This window comes from Catharus ustulatus, chromosome 4, assembly GCF_009819885.2.
Source record: "Catharus ustulatus isolate bCatUst1 chromosome 4, bCatUst1.pri.v2, whole genome shotgun sequence".
Classification (NCBI taxonomy): domain Eukaryota; kingdom Metazoa; phylum Chordata; class Aves; order Passeriformes; family Turdidae; genus Catharus; species Catharus ustulatus.
In genome coordinates this window covers 63,635,446-63,652,842 of record NC_046224.1, presented here as the reverse complement: position 1 = coordinate 63,652,842, position 17,397 = coordinate 63,635,446, and the positions used below count along the sequence as shown (strand labels likewise).

General features: G+C 45.8%; 1 protein-coding gene across 1 annotated transcript in view; it reads right to left on the bottom strand.

Moving 5' to 3' along the window:
- Positions 1-7,415: 7,415 nt before the first annotated feature.
- LOC116995463 (potassium voltage-gated channel subfamily KQT member 1-like) overlaps positions 7,416-17,397 on the bottom strand; it is a 240,416-nt gene continuing 230,434 nt past the window's right edge. Inside the window, exon 6 of the mRNA XM_033058210.1 lies at positions 7,416-7,717. Coding sequence (XP_032914101.1) covers positions 7,586-7,717 — 132 coding nt within the window. The 3' untranslated portion in view covers positions 7,416-7,585. The remainder of the gene's footprint in view (positions 7,718-17,397) is intronic.

Here is a 17,397-nt window from a genome sequence, read left to right as displayed (position 1 = left end):
CTGACACATTTTCAATAACTTACCATTTTAATTCAGCACTGAACATGCAGCAACCTTGTCAGACATTGATCCAAGTCAGGCAGAATGTGCAGAATCTGCTGCAATTGCCATTATTTTTTTGCTTTGGGTTCATTCATACATTAAACTCAGAGGGAAGCTTAGGAGATCTGAGAACCACTCAAAGTAGTGCCATTCACAAAATGGATCACAGTCACTGGGCTCCTCTGTGATGTCTGTCTGTGTCCAAACTCAGGTTTTCCATGGAATGACAACTACTGCCATGTAATATATAGGTTGAAAGGCCACCAGGAAATTCTCACTCCAATTCAGAGCTCTGATAAAGTTAGTGAAACCAAGGGCTTTTTTAAACCTACCAGCTGGGTATGCAGACAGATGGTAAGAGATCTCTAGCCAAATTCATTGGTGGTGGAAGTCCATGACTCCAGTAGGTTCATGTCTGCACTGAATTTCATCTACTTTGAGCACAGACCCTTCAAGTACAAAGCCTCTCAGTGGTCTGTGTCTGCAGGAATATTCCCTCTTTTCCCTGATGCTCTTCCATGGGAAGAAACGACTGCAACCTGTTAGCTGCAGCCCTTTTGGCTAGTTCTGGGTCGATGCTGAAGTTTATTGCCAGCTTTCCTAATGCAATAGCTTTCCTTATCTGGAGGGCTGGCTTGGTGTGGGGAATAACACAGTGACACAGAGGGGAGAATGCACCAGCTCAGTAAGAGGGGCACGTGAGGCTCTGAGGATGAGACTCTGTTGCTCCCTTACTGCATCCTGCCTGTCTCCAGCCAAAGCAGCAGCTCCCTGGGAGTTGGCCAGTGGGGCTGGTGGAGTCCAAGAGTGATGACACTCATGGTGTAGCCAAACTGAAGAGTTTGGCACAGCACTGATGTGTAACAGGAGCTGTCCCTCGCTCTTCTTGGCCCCCTGACCTGCTATCAAACAAATGGAAACTTGTACTTACAATACCAACCATTAGAAACAGAAAGGAGGGAAAAAATCAGTAGCTGGCAGGATCATTTGTTTAGGTTGGAAGAAACGAGCTGTTTAGTGTTTCAGAAAGGGGAGAATTCTCAGCAAAGAAAACAAAGGGAACGAGGACACTGAATCAGGCAATTGTTCTTTTGCTACAGTAACTGTGCACATGTGCCCCTTCCTCCTCACACGGATGATAAAAACCCCAGCCCCTCCACCACGAACACTGACTGCTTCAAGAGTCCTGGTGACCAGGGTGCTAACAAGGGATGGGACACCCCAAGGTACATGGCAGCAAAGAAGAAAATCTGCATTTTCACTAAGCGTGTGTAATGCTTGACAGGTATTTTTGAAATGTGAATTTTCCCCTCTAAGGCTGAGGTGAGTCTCAGGCAAACGCTCCAAGGCATTGTTGCTGAAACTTATGATTCTTTGGTTAAACAAAGAACAACCTTTGCCTGTCTGATTGGCCAGACAAGATACAGCAGTTACATTAATCACAGAGTTCAAAAATTCCCTTCCCCTCACTGCTTATGTCAGGTCAGTCCCTTGCACGCAGTTCCACCCACCCCAGGGGGAGATCAAACAACATAATGAAGATGAGTTAAAATTCTGTTCACAAACCCACATGTGCCAAATCCAAGCTCTGAGACAAATGGGTGTTCAGCCAGGAATCTAAGCAGAGACACTGTACTTTTACTGAGTCATTTGGGAGCCCACAATGAGGGCGAAACACAAGGTAGTAAGTGTTTTGGCAAAACAGCTCCTTGCAGGGAGGATGCTCTTTGCTGTTTCCCTCTTTCCCGTCTGACAGGCACTGTTTGCTGGATGACAGGGAGGGAGCTGCAGGGAGCACATCCCCAGCACCAGTAACATGAATCCAGTCCAGAGCTCGGGATCCTCCGGAGGTTAGAAAAGGATGTGGGAAAAGGATAATGACCATTACTTAATTATACTTTTTCTCTCTCTTTTGGTGTCTAATATTTCCAGCTACCTTGGAGTGTCTTTTGACTAAGAGCAGAGGTTGCTTTAACTGAGAAAAGAGATTGCTCTTCAGGCTGGTTGAGAGGGACTCAAACATTTTCCTACAATGGAGACAGCACAGTACCATCTTGTCTAGTTCTGCTGGCTGGGCTATGCTGCAGCTGGAAATGATGTCTGAGAAATATCTACCCTGGGCCCTTCACCAGGCTTTTCTTGGCCATTACAATGATTCTAGCATGTACTCCTTCAGAATACTAAATAATGCAGTTTTGATGTTTGGGATTTTTTACCCAGTGGCATTTTGTTCCCTAAACCATGGTTTCCTTTTTAGACACATCGCTCAGGTTGTTCAAAAGAGTGCTGAATGAGCTCTGCTGTTTAGGGCTGCACAAGATACAGCACATCCTAAATGTATTGTCAGTCCTGACCCTTCAGGGCTTAGGTTGGAAACATCAGTAAGAGGAGAAAACTGCTTGAGCTACTGAGAAAAGAGGCACCAGAAGAACTCTGCTCATTCACATAGCTACTGAGCTGGGAATGTAGCTGTCCTGGTCCTACAGAGATTGGAGGGACTTCCAGCACAGGTTCCTCTGGGATACCACATCAAGGCAGTTGGATGGAAAAGATCCAGGGCTGCTGGACAGGCCCACTTCTGGAATGGACAACTGTGTCTGGAGAGTCTTTTCTCACTTTTTACTCTCCAGAGATGAAGAGAGTATTCCAGCTGAGGCAGCAGATTTGTGAGCTGTCACCCATGTCATCTGTTCTGGGGGCACAGTTACCTTTCTTTTCTCAGCAATGAAAGCCCCCAGCTGATGGAAGTTGAACTTTTATGTCCCTCACTGATGTGGCCTATCATACACATGTATTTAATCCCACACACCACCTAAGAAATATCACCATTAAAGATCTGAGTACACATCATTTAAGAAATATCATCATTAAAGATCTGAGTACACGTTTCCAGATAAGATTGGTTCCTGATATTATTACTGACTGTGTAGTTATGGAAATGAGAAAATAATCCCCTGGGGCTTTGTTGTACTGACTTCTGAGTATCTTGCATCATCACAGGCAGACAGCAGACTTCAGGATGCCATGCATTATTAGAAAGAATGTGGAAAATCTTGTTTGGGTTGGTGTCGATGTCTCTGGTAAGGGAGGACATCATGTATCTTCTACAGTGAAATTGGATCAGCTAGAAAACCATGTGATCTTTTGGAAAAAAAAAAGTATCTCATCTTTACTTGATCTCCTGCACTCCTGTCTTTTGATGCACTGGTAAACTACACTCCTGACAGCTGCCCCTGCTGATCTTGTGGCCTTGGGAGACCTTGGCTGCCTGGGCTGTGCCTCTGTTCTGAGTCAAAAGGCAACGTGGGACCACTGCAGAGGTGGCTGCACAGTGCTGACAACCTCATGGGCTGTGTCCTCTCGTGGCATTGTCACCGTTCTGCTGGCGCGAGGGGAGCTTCTGTAGGAGTGACCTCGCTGAGCGCTCCCTGCTCAGCAGCTGCACTCCCATCCAGCACAAACCAACAGGGTGGACACCAGTGAGCCAGTGTCGTACAAAGGGAGATGGAAACACACACATGGACTTCCCTGGGAATGCTTTCTGTAATTTTGACTTGTGCTAGAACGAACGCATGGTAGTGCATGTGTTTTTACAAGAGGGAACAAGCAGGACCCTGGGATTGGTGACCAGTCACCTTAGTGCCCAATAAGATCATGGGACAGATCCTTCTAGAACCCCTGCTGAATTATATGGAAGACAAGGAGGAGATTAACGAGACTGAACATAACTTCAGCAAGTGCAGTCGTGTCTGACTTATCTACTTACCTTCTACAACAGTGACAACTGAGATCTGCTACCTGGACTTCTTTAAGGCCTTTGAAAGAGTCCCCCTTGACATTGTTAGTTCAGAATTGGAGAGGTATTGATGGAAAGTTAGGTGGACAAGGAATTGTCTGGATGGTTGCATCCAAAGAGTTTCGGTTTACAGATCAATGGAAACCAACAATGAGTGATGTGCCTCAAGGGTCTGTGCTGGGAAAAACATTATTTAGTATCTTCCTCAGTGCCCCAGCCTGTGGGATGGAGTGCCCCCCCAGCAGGTTTGCAGGCGATAGCAAGCTGAGCCAGGCATGGATGGGCTTGAGGGAAGGAATGCCATCCAGAGGGACCTGGACCATGAGAGCCACATCAAGTTCAACAAGGCCAAGTGCAAATGCATTATTATGCAGTTTGTATACCTATGTCAAACCATCTTTGCTCAGAAGAAGGGTCAGGAAGTCACCATGTGGTCACATCACTGCTAATTCTGTGTACTTTTCCCCCTGGGTAATCAGAAAGATTTTGCTGGGTGGCAACTTCTGTCTTAGCTGTGGGCCTGGAGATTTTCTTAAGTGTGACAAATCTATGTTGCTTGAATTTTTTTACCATTAATCTCTTCATATGGTGTGAAAATGGTGTCTCCCACCAGACTTCTTCCTTCCTCCCTGCAATTTCCTCAAGCCACATCCTCATGTCTCTGTTCTAGCAATGGGGAGTGTGGTGGTCACAAGTCCTGCCACACTGTGGTGTCCACAGTGCCAGCTGTAAAGTGGTTGTATGGCCAGCACTGCTGGATTTTAAAACCTCTGAAGGTTCAGGCACTGAAGACTTGCTGGGGAAGCCCTGGTGTGAGTTAAAAAAAGACACACGTGCACACTCACACACACACTCATACAGACACTCTGGCACACGCTCTGTATTTCTGGAGGGACCACTGCATGCCTCTTTATCTTTTCCTCCCACCCACTCATCCCTTCTGACACTCACCATAGCTGTGACCACTTGTATTCTATTTAGCTGGATTTTCCAGGCACTTCAGAGTAGTAGGTGTTGCTATATATATAGTGCCTAAACACTTCTGTTGAGGCTGAATAGTAAGTAAAACACTGTTGCATTACTTGGTCCACCAAGTGATCAGGATATCCCTCACACAAATATCTGCAGTGTTGCAGAAGGAAGTGTCAGCTTGTGTTGGTCACAGCCATCCCTGAACTCTTCTGCTCAAAGCTGCACTGCTCCTCTTAAGAGCCTTTGTGTCAAACGGATCTCCAGGCAGATTCATTTTCTTTTACCTGAGGCTGGTGAAACGGTGTTAACCCTAATTTGGTGTCCAGCTGCCCATTTAGCTCTGGCTGGCCAGAGTCAGGGAGGTTTTATGAAGGACCATTGCAGAAGCTCATGACCCTGACTGAAAGCCAGGAGCAACTCAACGCTCTGGCAATGATTATTTACTGTTTTTCCCATGTTACATGCTGTATTTGGTCATGTTCAGTAACTCTGTAGTAATCAGACAAGATGGAACGGCGGCTTGTCAGCTGATTTAATTAAAACCACATTGTTTCTTTTTTTTTTTATTGCCTCTCACACATCATTAATATTCTGTCTAAGACGTGCCTGCAATCTAAAGATTGGAATCAGTCTCATTGTGCTCTTTCCAAGCTTGAATTCCCAGACACACAAACCTGGGAAAGAGTTTTAAAGGGACAGGTAATAGTTAGAAACTAATTTGATTACATTGAAATGGACCGCTCATTTGTCCAAATAAATGCTTATTAAGGGACCAGTCTTTCAGGTTGCTTTTAAATGCAGTGCAGTCTTGGCTTTAATGGATATGAGAATAGAATATATTTAGGATTTCCCAGGAATCAGGTCTTTGCTCTGCAGTCTTCTTCTCATTCAAATTGTTGGTTATGCAAATATATTAAAAAGACTCAAGTAAATAACACTGCACCCATTTTAGCTTGGTTTATTGTTTAGGTCTTTAGCAACAGTGCTGTAATGTCACTTTTCTGAAGTGCCAGGTAAGATCCATTTCACGGTGGCAGAGGTGAGGGAACTCCCCAGTCCGGCCATTCCCGGACTCTCTGGCAGTGGCTCTCCCAAGGTCAGAGACTTTCTGGGACCAAAGGCCCTTCCTTGGCTCCAGGGACCGAGGGGTCCCTGCCTGGCTCCCCACACCCCACTGACATCACACCAGCTTTGCCATGGCAGAGTCCCAAGGGCTCATTCCATAAAGCCATTTATTTATTCCTGGGGCAGTGACACAGGAACAGCCCCAGCTGCTGCTCCAGGGAGGGACCCCAGCGAAGGAGCCCCTGGGATTTTATCCCATCACAGTCTCCCATGGTCAGTCTCGCTCTTCCTCCCGAGTCTTCGGCTCCTGCCCCATCTCCTGTCCATGCACCTCGCTGCCATCACTCTTTCCCTCTCCCTCGTTGTCCAAAAGGTCGGCGATTCCCGGCTGCTGCTGTGTCTCAGTGCCCACTCACCTGGCTGGGTGTCCCACCTTTGTGCCCTTTGTCACCCCAAAGCTCAGCAGTTCATCTCTTGTCCTGGGCTCCCACCCAGAGCTCAAACTGTGCTTCAATCTGCATTTAAATCGCAGCTCAGCCTGCATTTCCATCCGCAGTTTGCGAGCCCAGCTACCTGCACCAGATGTGTTCCTCAACAACAGCACATCACCCAGCATGTGCACTCGATTTGCAGCCAGATTACTAGGCAAAAAATAAATATAGCATTTAAAATTATATACAGCAGTTTATTTAAACAGCCATTAACTTTCATCAACAGTGCGTGCATTTCTGTTTTCTTTAAGGAACCCTGCCACTCTCAATCCCAGCTGCAGCCCTCCTGCAGCACCCTGCTTCTTGAACCCAGCTTCACAGATAGTTCACAGCCAATTACCATACAGGTTTCTTATGTTAAAATTAAGGCAACTGGAGTCAACAACCGCTGCTGAATGAAGGTAAAAGCCGGAGAACATTTTGCATAACAGTCATCAGCGTAGCTGATAGCTATTACAGTGCTCTGGTGAAGTAAGCCTACGCAGATCCTATCTCTCCTGCCTGTCTGTTCCAACATGCATCTCATCTCACTGGCAACCCTTTGCTTTAATTAGATGAAGTCTCTGCTTCAGCCTTTCATATGTCAACCAGCCTGTGTACACTTCCATATTTTTAATCAGTAGCCTGTTGTCTTTACTTTGTCATTCGCACTAGCATATAAATCTGCCCTTCTTATGATCCTCACTGCTTGGTAGAAGTCAAAACATGCTGTTTAATTTTCCTGTTCACTGATTTCCATTTGTTTCATGTTCAAATGCTGGCTCCTTTCCCCCTTTCGGGCATGCTGTGAGCATTAAACTTAGCGATTAAATGCCAAAAGAACAGTTCTTTTCCCCTTCCGTGCCCACAAATGGGTCCTAGGATGCTTCCCTCAACAGCATGCCCTGTGCCTGTGTGCTCAGCCCGAATGGGGCTGGGGGGATGGGAACTGGGCTGGCAGAGTTTAGCTAACGATGGCTAAAATAAAACAGGTGCAAAACTTATGTGCTCTCATAAGGTTGTGTCTGGCTTCTTGCTGTTTCTTTTTTTTTTCCTTTTTTTTTTCTTTTTTTTTTCCCCCTTCCTTTTTATTTTTTTCCCCCCTATTTTTCCCCTCATTAATCTACTACTGCAGAATATTTCATTTCACCCACGGCACAGCTGAAGACTGAGAAATAGGCAGACATGGAAGAGTGAGAGGGTCACATGTGGCTGTCCAGTGGCTTCCCCATTTTCTGGTTCACTGGGGGGGACTCTGTGGAAGTCTGACAGGTGGGGTGGCTGGCCCTGGCATCTGTGCCTGGGGCTGATCCCCCAGCTGAGCCTGCAGCGTGCTCAGGATGTCATCCAGCTTCTGGTCCATCTGCACGACCTGTTAAGGAATCAGAGGGCAGAAGAGCTGTCAGATGGTGGCAAATGCTTCTGGTGAGAGGCATTCCGAGGCCAAAAGCAAGGATAAAGCCTGGCAGGGAGCATGGGTATCTGAGAACTGCTCGCTCCCTGAGCTGTCCAGCCTGCTGCTCTAGACCAGATGACACTGCAAACTCAGGGGAAAAGGCAGCAGAAGGACAGGACACTGCTGGCTCAAGGACTCCATTCAACCATTTCGTCTCTCAGCCTTTTCCCAGGGCAGAAGATGATGCATCCTGCAAATATCTTCCCCGAAACTCTCCTTTGGTTTATTGTGAATGTTTTTTTCCCAGTACCTCTCCCAGCCTTCACCACCCTTGGCTGTAGGACATCATGCTTTCCATTACTGTCCTGAGAAATGAAACAGCCTCCCCTCCCTTCACACTGTAAATAGATGCCTCAGTGATACATGTTACAGTCAGAGATTCTTACAGATATAGTGTTTATTCCCATGCATTTTTAGGATAGCCTCCTAAAAACCACGTAATATCACCAATGACTTCATAAAAAAACCCCAAAAACCAAAAAAACCCCAGCCATTCTATAGGGAGACATGCTAATTCCTTCTCTTGTTTCTTTGCTTTCTAGCTGAAATTTTTCAGCTGCAGTCCCTAGGTAGAGGAGTATTTCCTAATTATTATTATTATTAATATCATTAAGCTGGGAAAGGCAAATATGGATTCTTAAAGGGAAGCTGCACTCATGCTTCCTAGTATTTCTAAAGCTTTGATCTTTTTTTGGGAGCACATAGGAGGCATTATCCCCTTGTGCTGGTAGGGCTTGCCTTCACTGCTAATGGCTCCCACTTACCTCAGCATCACCCAGTGGGACAGGCTGGGGGCCGGGGGCTGCTTGACTTTGCTCCAAAGGCAGAACTGTGGCCAGCATCATGTAATCAGCTGGGATCACTTCTAATGATGCTGGAACACAGTGCAGCTTTGTGCTATGGATGAGCCCAAGGAAAATGAGCATTTTGAAGAACATTGAATGGTTCACTTTACAGTTATCTGCTGTGAAACTATGAGCCTCTGCAAACTGTGATCTGTCCCAGTGGGTCTAATAAACTTTGATAGCAAACCTTTTAGAGTGATATCAGATCTAAACTGAGCTTTCATTAAAAAGGGAGGCAGAGAGAATGAGAGAGAGAAAGATTCCAGCCTCTTTCTGTACAAAGATAACTTTGGAAATAGCCATTGGCAGCGTGGACTGAAAGCTTAGCAGGCTGAGATTGCTTTAGAAACCAAGGCAAGGAAAATCACCTTATCCGCTTTCGCCTCTTCTGTCTCTTCTCACTCCAAGTGTTGGATCCCCTGGGGGCCCCTCAAACCTCAAGGTGCCAGCAGCTTATTCAAGTTCTATCTTTTTGGCAACCACTGTTCTCTCCTAAATGCAACCTGCTGGGGGAAGAAGGAGTAGAGAATCTGTGCTACATCACAGAGGGAGAGACGTGCTGGTCTCTCATCCTTCCCTATAGTTACAACTGCTGGCTTCTGGTAGAAAAGCCCTTCTCCCTGCCTCTGTTTAGGTGTGGGTCTGGATTATCTGAGAGTGTTTACAAGCAAGAAGGGAGTGTTTAGGACATGGGTTGGACAGCAGAGACTTCACTACAATTTCTGCCTTCCAGGTGCATGGCCAGCACGGCCTGAGTGGTCAGTCATTGACAAAAGCACTGACATTGCTCTGTCTCAGACACAACACCCCCAAATTCTCTGCTCAGCATTGACTTGGCTGAGAGTCTGAAAGTCACTAGTGGTTTAAGGGTTAAACAGCATGGAATTAATTTAAAAACCACAGCCTTTATTTTCTCCTCCATTCTTGAAAAGCCTGTTTGGCTGATGCTGGTAATGACTCAACAGAATCTTTCTTAAGCAGAAATGTTGCTGCAGAGCAGAAACTAAAGCAGAACTAATGTATTGCAATAGAGTAAAAAGAAGTGTAGGCAGGGAAATGGGATCAGGCAGATGAAAGCTCTTTTGGGGCTTTCTTTTGTGAGGCTTTGTTGATTTTGATCTGCACGCTTTATCTTAGATAAGCTATGTCTGCAATACTCGCTGTATTGCACTGTATTTTGCCAACTCAGTGAAAGAATGTCATGAGGAATAATTTTATGCACTCTTCTTTTCTGGAGAAGAGGAGGGTGGAGAATATTCATTTGTAGGGATGAAAACTAAGAAATCTTTACACACTTCTGTCACACCTTCCACATGAGGATCAGTAAATATTTCCCGAACACCAGCAAACAAAACTGCAAAGTCCTCCTGTGTCAACCATACATGGGAGGGTTTTCATGATAATTTTTGAGATTAGAAGCAGGACCCTGCAAAATTAAGTGGCTCATAGGAAGATGTAGTCAGCACCTTGTTGAATTGGAGGTTTTTAAAGGTCAGATTTGGAGGCTGGTTAACTCTGATCAGGGAGTGGCAAAAGAAGAGCTGTGGACATTTGGCCCGAAGTCAATAGCATGACTTGCAGGGTTAGAGGAATTTTCACGTGGGTGAAGGTTTTTTCCACAGAAGGGTCCTGGTTTCAGGTTTCTCCAAATCCACCTCACAGCTCTGACTTCCCCTAAGCCCAAACAGAAGTTGCCTGTTTTGAGCAATGCCCCCAGGCAAGCGCTGAGAAAGGGTTAAATGGAGCAATGTGTTTTTCAGATGAGTAAAGTGAGAAGCCATCCAGAGCTGGCTGCAGAGTTTCCAGAGAGATGTGATATGGCCCTCGCTGGCTCGGTGGAGACAGGTGAGCTTGGCAGCTGTCCACGGGCAAATGGCAACAAAACTCCCGTTCTCCCACATCACAAAAGCGCTCTGGAGATGATCTATAAAATTGTTAAAACGCTTTTATATCCTTTCAACTGCCCTGTAGAAAGGAGACTTGCAAAAGCAGTTTAAAATATTGCACTGTTGTTATTGGGGCTGCGAGGTGAGCTGAAGGAGTGTTGAAATGTGTATTTACTCTAACATCCCCCTGTGAAAGGGGGCTGGACTCCATGGTGACATGCAGGACTGTTAGATTTAGACAAAAAAAAAAAAAAGCCCTGCCACCAACTCCAGCGAGGCACAGCAAGCCACAAAGTCACTCAACCTGTGGGGCTCAAGGTGTCCCTCCCCTTCACCTTGAGCACCAGATTGGCTTTCAACACCCATGGGCTGTTGGAGAATACTTTTGAGCCTCTGTTGATGATGCCTAAATACCTCTTTTTACCTCAGTTGACTCCTGCTGCAGAAATGGCTTGTGGAGAAAGACCCCTGGCATGATAGCAGACAGATGAAGAGGGCTGGGTCATATTGAGGGTTTGCCACATGCTGGACAGATTCCTAACTCCCCTGAGAGCTTTTTTTTTTTTTTTTCTGGCATATTTTGCACACAGAGACCATAAACAAAATACATGTGTGGAAAACTCAGTCAGAGTAGCCACATGCTCTCTCCCAACTCCTGTCATTTTAGACCAGAAAAATCCTTCCCCCTGTTGGTTTAGTGATACCCCTAGGTTCTGTCTATCTTTTTAATGTGATTTCTGGAGGCTGGAAAAGCCAGTTATGTGCACAACACACTGACTTGAGCTATTTCTAGAGAAGCAGCAGAAGGGGAAGATGGTCTGCTGGAGCACTGGAGTAAATCTGTAAACCCACAAACACACTCACATGTTGCTGAGTCAGTGAAGCTTTGCACCAAAAGCTTAACCCCACAGATTACACAAAGTCACTGTCACCTCTTGGAGGCCCTGCTCTCTCCCTCCCTGCCTTGGTGCAGCTGTCTGGAGCATGTCCAGGCTGCTGGTACCAGGGATGGAGGGGAAAGAGGGGGCAGCCCGATTTGTGTCACCAATCAGAATGTCATGGTGTGATGGAGCAACAGCAACTTCTGCTTTTGGTCGAGCTGGATTGACTCTGGCTTCTCGTTTGCCTCACTCCAGTGCAGAAACTACTTGGAAAAGATCCATTTAATAGGTAGGATTTATTTTGTATGGGTAGAAGTGCACATATGAACCTGAGTGTGCCATGAGCTATTTCTATCTACGGGTACGGGTTTCTGATATTCCCAGCTTGGTATTTGTTATAGGCCACCTCAGGTCAGTTTGTAGGAGAAAATGGTATTAATGCAGCAAAATCAGATGTGATTTAGCTGAACTGGTGCAATCCATTTTATGGATGCTTCCATTTCTGACTCATGTGACATATTGATTTAGCTTAAGCTCATTATCCAGAAATTTGTACCATTTTCACATATTGACCATGTCTGTCACATGATGCTTATTCTCATTCCAGATGGTGGACTGATTTGATTAGATCCTGTAAAGCTCATGTTTAGCTTTACATGCACATCTGGTCTTGTAGCTTCTCTCTGCCTACAGTTACACCCAATTATTCAAACTAATTGCCTATTGTGCGGTTCGAAGCCTGAATTGTTTATTTTAGGAATTGCTTTATTTTTTAGCATGTGGATTTATTGCTGCCCAGAGACTGTTGATTCTGGGAAGGGACATCTTTTGTCTACAGCTCTGCCTGCAAAACTGCATCCCTCTCACCTTGCTTGTCCTGTTAAGAGATATTGCACTGAGGTAAAATGCTGAATCCACTAAAACTTTTTTCCCTTCAGGCCAGACAATGTCAGTGTTGATGTAGCCTGTCCATAGCTGTGAGGAAGGCAATGGCCATGCCAGGCACAGAGGCTGGGACTAGCTTGGGGAGATTTCTCATGTGCAAGGTGTGGCTCCAGAGCAGCCTCTGAGCCTGCTCCAACGAAATGCTTATGGATGTGCTTGAAGCATGTGAAGAGTCTTCCTGAGTTCACCAAATATTTAAGTGCTTTGCTGGAATGGAGCCAGAATGGTCAACAGTTTGCAGGATTATACCTTTATGATAAGCTTTTGGAGTGTCCTAAGTACTCATACACACACATGTCCAGAGATACATATACACCACCATTTTTCGAGTCTCTGAGGAGTAATAATTGTCATCTATCATGACATCCTTCTTGAAAAAACTTGGCGTTCATATTAGCAGAGAACTAGCAGCTTGTCTCTTAAACAACAGGAGGGCTTTGATGAACAGGATCCCATTAACTGGCTGAGTTTGGGATGAGTTGTAATGGAGTTGGCCTCAGTTCTACGATGATGCTGTAGGAAAAAAGCAGCACTACCAGGTGGCACAGACACAGGGAAACACCTCACAGTGGGACATCAGTGTTCTGTAGCCATCTGCCAGCACTCCCTGGCCCAGCACTGAGCTGTGCTCCCCTTGCTGGGCTCTGCTGAGGGTGCAAACAGCACAGAAACACCTGCTCCAGACCAGGAGCTCTTGCCAGTAACCCCAAAGTTACAGGTAAACAGGTACATGAGTAGAACCTAAATAAGCTCCACTTCCATGGCAGCCTGTTGTTCTGTCAGATCCAATTCTTCATGAACACCAAAAAAACATACGAATCACCAGACTGTCTTGTTTGACTTTTTCCATGTACCCCTTAGCAGATATTGGCTGTTTATTTTCATTCCATGAAACTTATCTAGATAACACCACAATTTTCCAGGCCTCCCTTCCTTTATCCCAAACATCCCCACCCATTCTTAGGTCAGGTGTTACAACCTCTGTTGGCCTAGGGTATGGTAACTTTATTTTAAGTATAGCTTCATTTATTTTGGTTTCCATCTACCTTTCCTGTTTAAATGAAAGCACAAAGTCTATCCCTCTGCCCTGAGCTCCTGGGGTATTTCCTGCCAGTACCCTCTCAGTGAGCATTTTATTTTTGCATTTCCCATGCCACAGTTGCACTGATGAAGCTCCCCAGTAAGACCTGTGTCTGTGGTTGCTGTTTCTGGTGTAAGATGTTGTTTGCTTAATCACTAAGCAACTATCACAAGTTGAGCCCTGGCTTTCTAAAGCAGGCCTGGTCAGCACACAGATTATGAGTTACCTCTTTGGGGAAGGTGTGATTTATTTTTTAAAAATGAATGCTTCCTTCCTAAACAAATGAGGTTTGGCTGATGATGTATCTGTGTGTATATTGCTATGGCAGCTTTGGATTAAGCTGGCCAACTTCAGACACATTTGCCAAAGAGTCCTTACAGATAAAAAGTTAATAGAGATTTCTGAAAGTTTGGCACTTGTGCAGAAGACAGACATCCAAATTAGTGCCTCTTTGAAGGAAGAGCAGAAGAGGAAGGTGAACTGTATTATTAGACCCCGGAGAATCCACACAGGATGCCCTGACCACAGGAAAAGCTTTATTCAGCTCTTGCCCCTTATTAGCCTCGGATAATCAACCACAAAATAGAGAGTCACAGGAAACCAGGCAGCATAATTTCTCCTGCTCCCAGAAGTACTTGTTTCTGGCTCAAGAGATTCCAGTGGTGCCACTCTTTGAGTGGACACAAGGGTAACTTCCCACAGCTGCCATTCCACAGCAGCAGGAGCTGGACTCTCGTGAGAGCTCTTTGCACTCTTTTAGCTCTTTGCACATGCACCTGTCTGTCTTTGTGTCTGCAGCCAGTGATTTCTGACATTTGGAATTTGTTCCCCCAGTAGGTGAATGAGACTTTGCAGAACTCTCTGTCTCCTGAGCCACGCACATAAATGGATATTTTTATAGTTGCAGGACGTTTTGTTCCTCACCCTCCTCCAGATCCTGCTCAGATCCTCCCTGTAATCTTGCCATCTCTCTTTGTGCCATCGCTGCTCAGCCCCACCCGGGATGACGCACTGCCATTTCTCAGCTCACTGCATTGTGTGGCTGCAGGTCCTGCTGCAAAACCAGCGTGGAGACAAACAACAGGCAAAAATAACAGAGCCAGGCCGGCCTCAAAGGTGGATCTGCAGCCTCTGTGAGTCACACTGCCATTTCACAATAAAGCCACCTTGTAACTTATGCTCTGAGACGCTGATTAATTTATTTTTTAAATCTCTAAATAATACTGGACAGAGAGAGAGGAACAATAAAAATAAAAAGGAGTGCTGGGTACTCAAATGTTGCCAAAGGAGCACTGAGAAAGGAGTGACCTTAAGCCTTTCACTAGATGTGTGCGATAACTCAGCATTTTAGATGGGCGTGATGAACTTGGTGTTTGCATCTCACCTAACCCTTTGAATAGATGGTATCAAGCCTTGTATGCTCTGGCTGCTTTGGCCTGGCTCTGGCTTTTCTGAGCTCAAATAAATCCCCTCTGTGAGAATGACATCTAACCACACCAGCCTTGTGGCTAGATAGTTCACCAGTTCCTGCAAGGGGGAGTCACTTTGGACTCTTTCTTTGCAGCTTAGTTGCAAGAATAATTTACTGATACTGAATGGGATAATTCCCTTAATCCAGCCCTGCTGACCTGACATACCTGATGGGCTGTGAATGCCAAGGTAACCTCCATACACTTTATCACAGGTGTTCATACACAACTGCCCTCCATTCACACACACACACATATAAAAATCCCTGCTTGAAATTATCAGCCCATCTTATAGGCTGGTGAGAAAGGCAAAGCAAGAGGGAGAGAGGGAGTGTTGTTATTGGGAGGAGCACAGGCATTATGGTGATGGAGATTTAGATAGCAGAACATGTAGGTACTAGAAAAGTTCCAGGCAGTTCTTGTAGGACTTGACCAGGAGCTCAGAAACCCAAGATCCAGTCTACACCCCAGGCCAGCCTTTGTGCATTGAGCAAAAGTCACCTCCTGGATGAGCCTTACCAATATTTGTTAACCATGTGGATCATATAATCTGTCATTCTTGTCTTTGTGACATGAAATCAGGCAAAATCAGATAGGTTTCAGTCTTAGAACAAAACAGAAGACACAGAGACACAAAAAGGTAAGAGCAATCTAATACAGGGGCTGAAATGTTGGCTGAAATGTAGGAAGGAAGGAAGGAAGTTGTGTTGGAAAAAGATCAGTGCCTGTTGGCAGAGGACAGGACGAGAGAAGATGGTGTTGGTACTTTGCCCTTCCCAGCGTTGGCCCTTTGAGGATTGACATGGACAGGGCAGAACAAAGTTGGAAGTGTGGCATGCTGCTCATGCCAGGAGGGAAAAAGGGATCAGGAAGCAAAAGGATGATTGTCTGGATATCAGAGGGTGTCACTGTGGGGGTCACTGTCTGGGCCTCTCTTTTCAGATTACACCATTTTAGCCAAACCCCGTAGCCAGACTAAGGGTTGGTCTGTGTGCAGATTTGTGCTGCTGCCAGAACAAAACAAGCTCACAACATGTCCTGGGCACTGGGGAGCCTGTCCTGGGCCCTCATTTTGCTGTGCCTTGTTCCACAGAAAGCGATGCAGGAAGCTCAGGAGGAGCTGACTCGGGAGGGTCTTGGGACGTGAGAGCTGGGCCTTTGCACCATGAACTGTTGAACAGGTTAAATGGAAACTTCTGCCCTCATTCCTTCTCTGCTCAGCATGGCACAAGTTCCTGGGTTGCCTTTGCACAACACACCCACTGAAACTCCCACAGCCTCTGAAGGTGCCACGGGATTTTGCACAATGCTCTTGAGGTGGCTGCAGGGAGAAGCTGCAGAAGCACTGGGTGGTGTTACATATTTAAATAGGATTACAAAACACCATTGTTTCCTCATTAAAACACAGAAACTCAAAGCAAGTGAAATATTATCAGGCAGTGCTGATTGAGGGTGTAGCAGTTCTTGATTCTGACTGACTCAAACGTGTTTTGCTGAACCCTTTGGTTTTAGCCTGTCTGGCTGATCTGTCATTTGATGGATTTTGCTGGCTTACTGGAGTATTCCAGGCCTGATTAACAGCACTGCCACACGTATTTCTAATGAGTTCTTGAAAAAGCCATGGCAAGTGGGTGGGCTCTGGACTGCCCTGTCCAGATTTGGAGCCACAGTGACCTGGTGCTGAGGGTGTCTGTCTGTCTGTTCAGTCACACCAAGCCACAACGTTTGATCCCAGCTCAGCAAAACTCACAGGCAGGAAAAACAACAACACAGCAAGGCACAGTTCATTACTTGATCTGGGATTGCTCAGCACCTGGAAGGGCCTGAGCAATGTTTGGGGGTGACAGCACTGACCAGTCCATGAATGGGCTGTAGCTGCAGTGCTGTGTGCAGGACAGCAGAAGAGGTTGCAGACACAATGAATTTGGCTCGATTTGCCTTTTTCTCCTTCCCAAACTAGAGAATTTATTGCATAATATGTTCTGTAGCTAAAGAGATGTCCATGGCTGTTTAAAACACTGACTGAGTACAGAAGACTGAGCAAAGCAGATTTCCCAAATCCAGAATCTCAGCAGTGGCCACTTTCCATTTCTTTCGTGCATGGAAAATAAGCGAGAATTTTGAAAAATCAGCATGGCTACATCCCCAGGGGAGACTCAAATAAAGCATTAATTAAAGCAAAGAAAGGGAGGTGTCTTATTTGAACTCTGCTGAGCTGGATGGATTACCTATGAAAGCTGGCAGTGACAGGACAGCTGTGTGAAGAAGCCCGTGGCAGAAGCACCGGTGTCTTACACAAACAACAGGAGACAGGGCGGGAGACGCAAAGCCATAATTGCCAGATAGATTTCTTCCTCATGAGGCACTTGCTAAGTCAGCAGAAACCTGCCTCAATTTTCTGTTGCAAGGCACTGTGCTGTTAATTAAGGGGAAAAAAAAATTCAGCTATGCCTACTGTCGCTTTTACAGCTCTTTAGCCTTATCCTGCA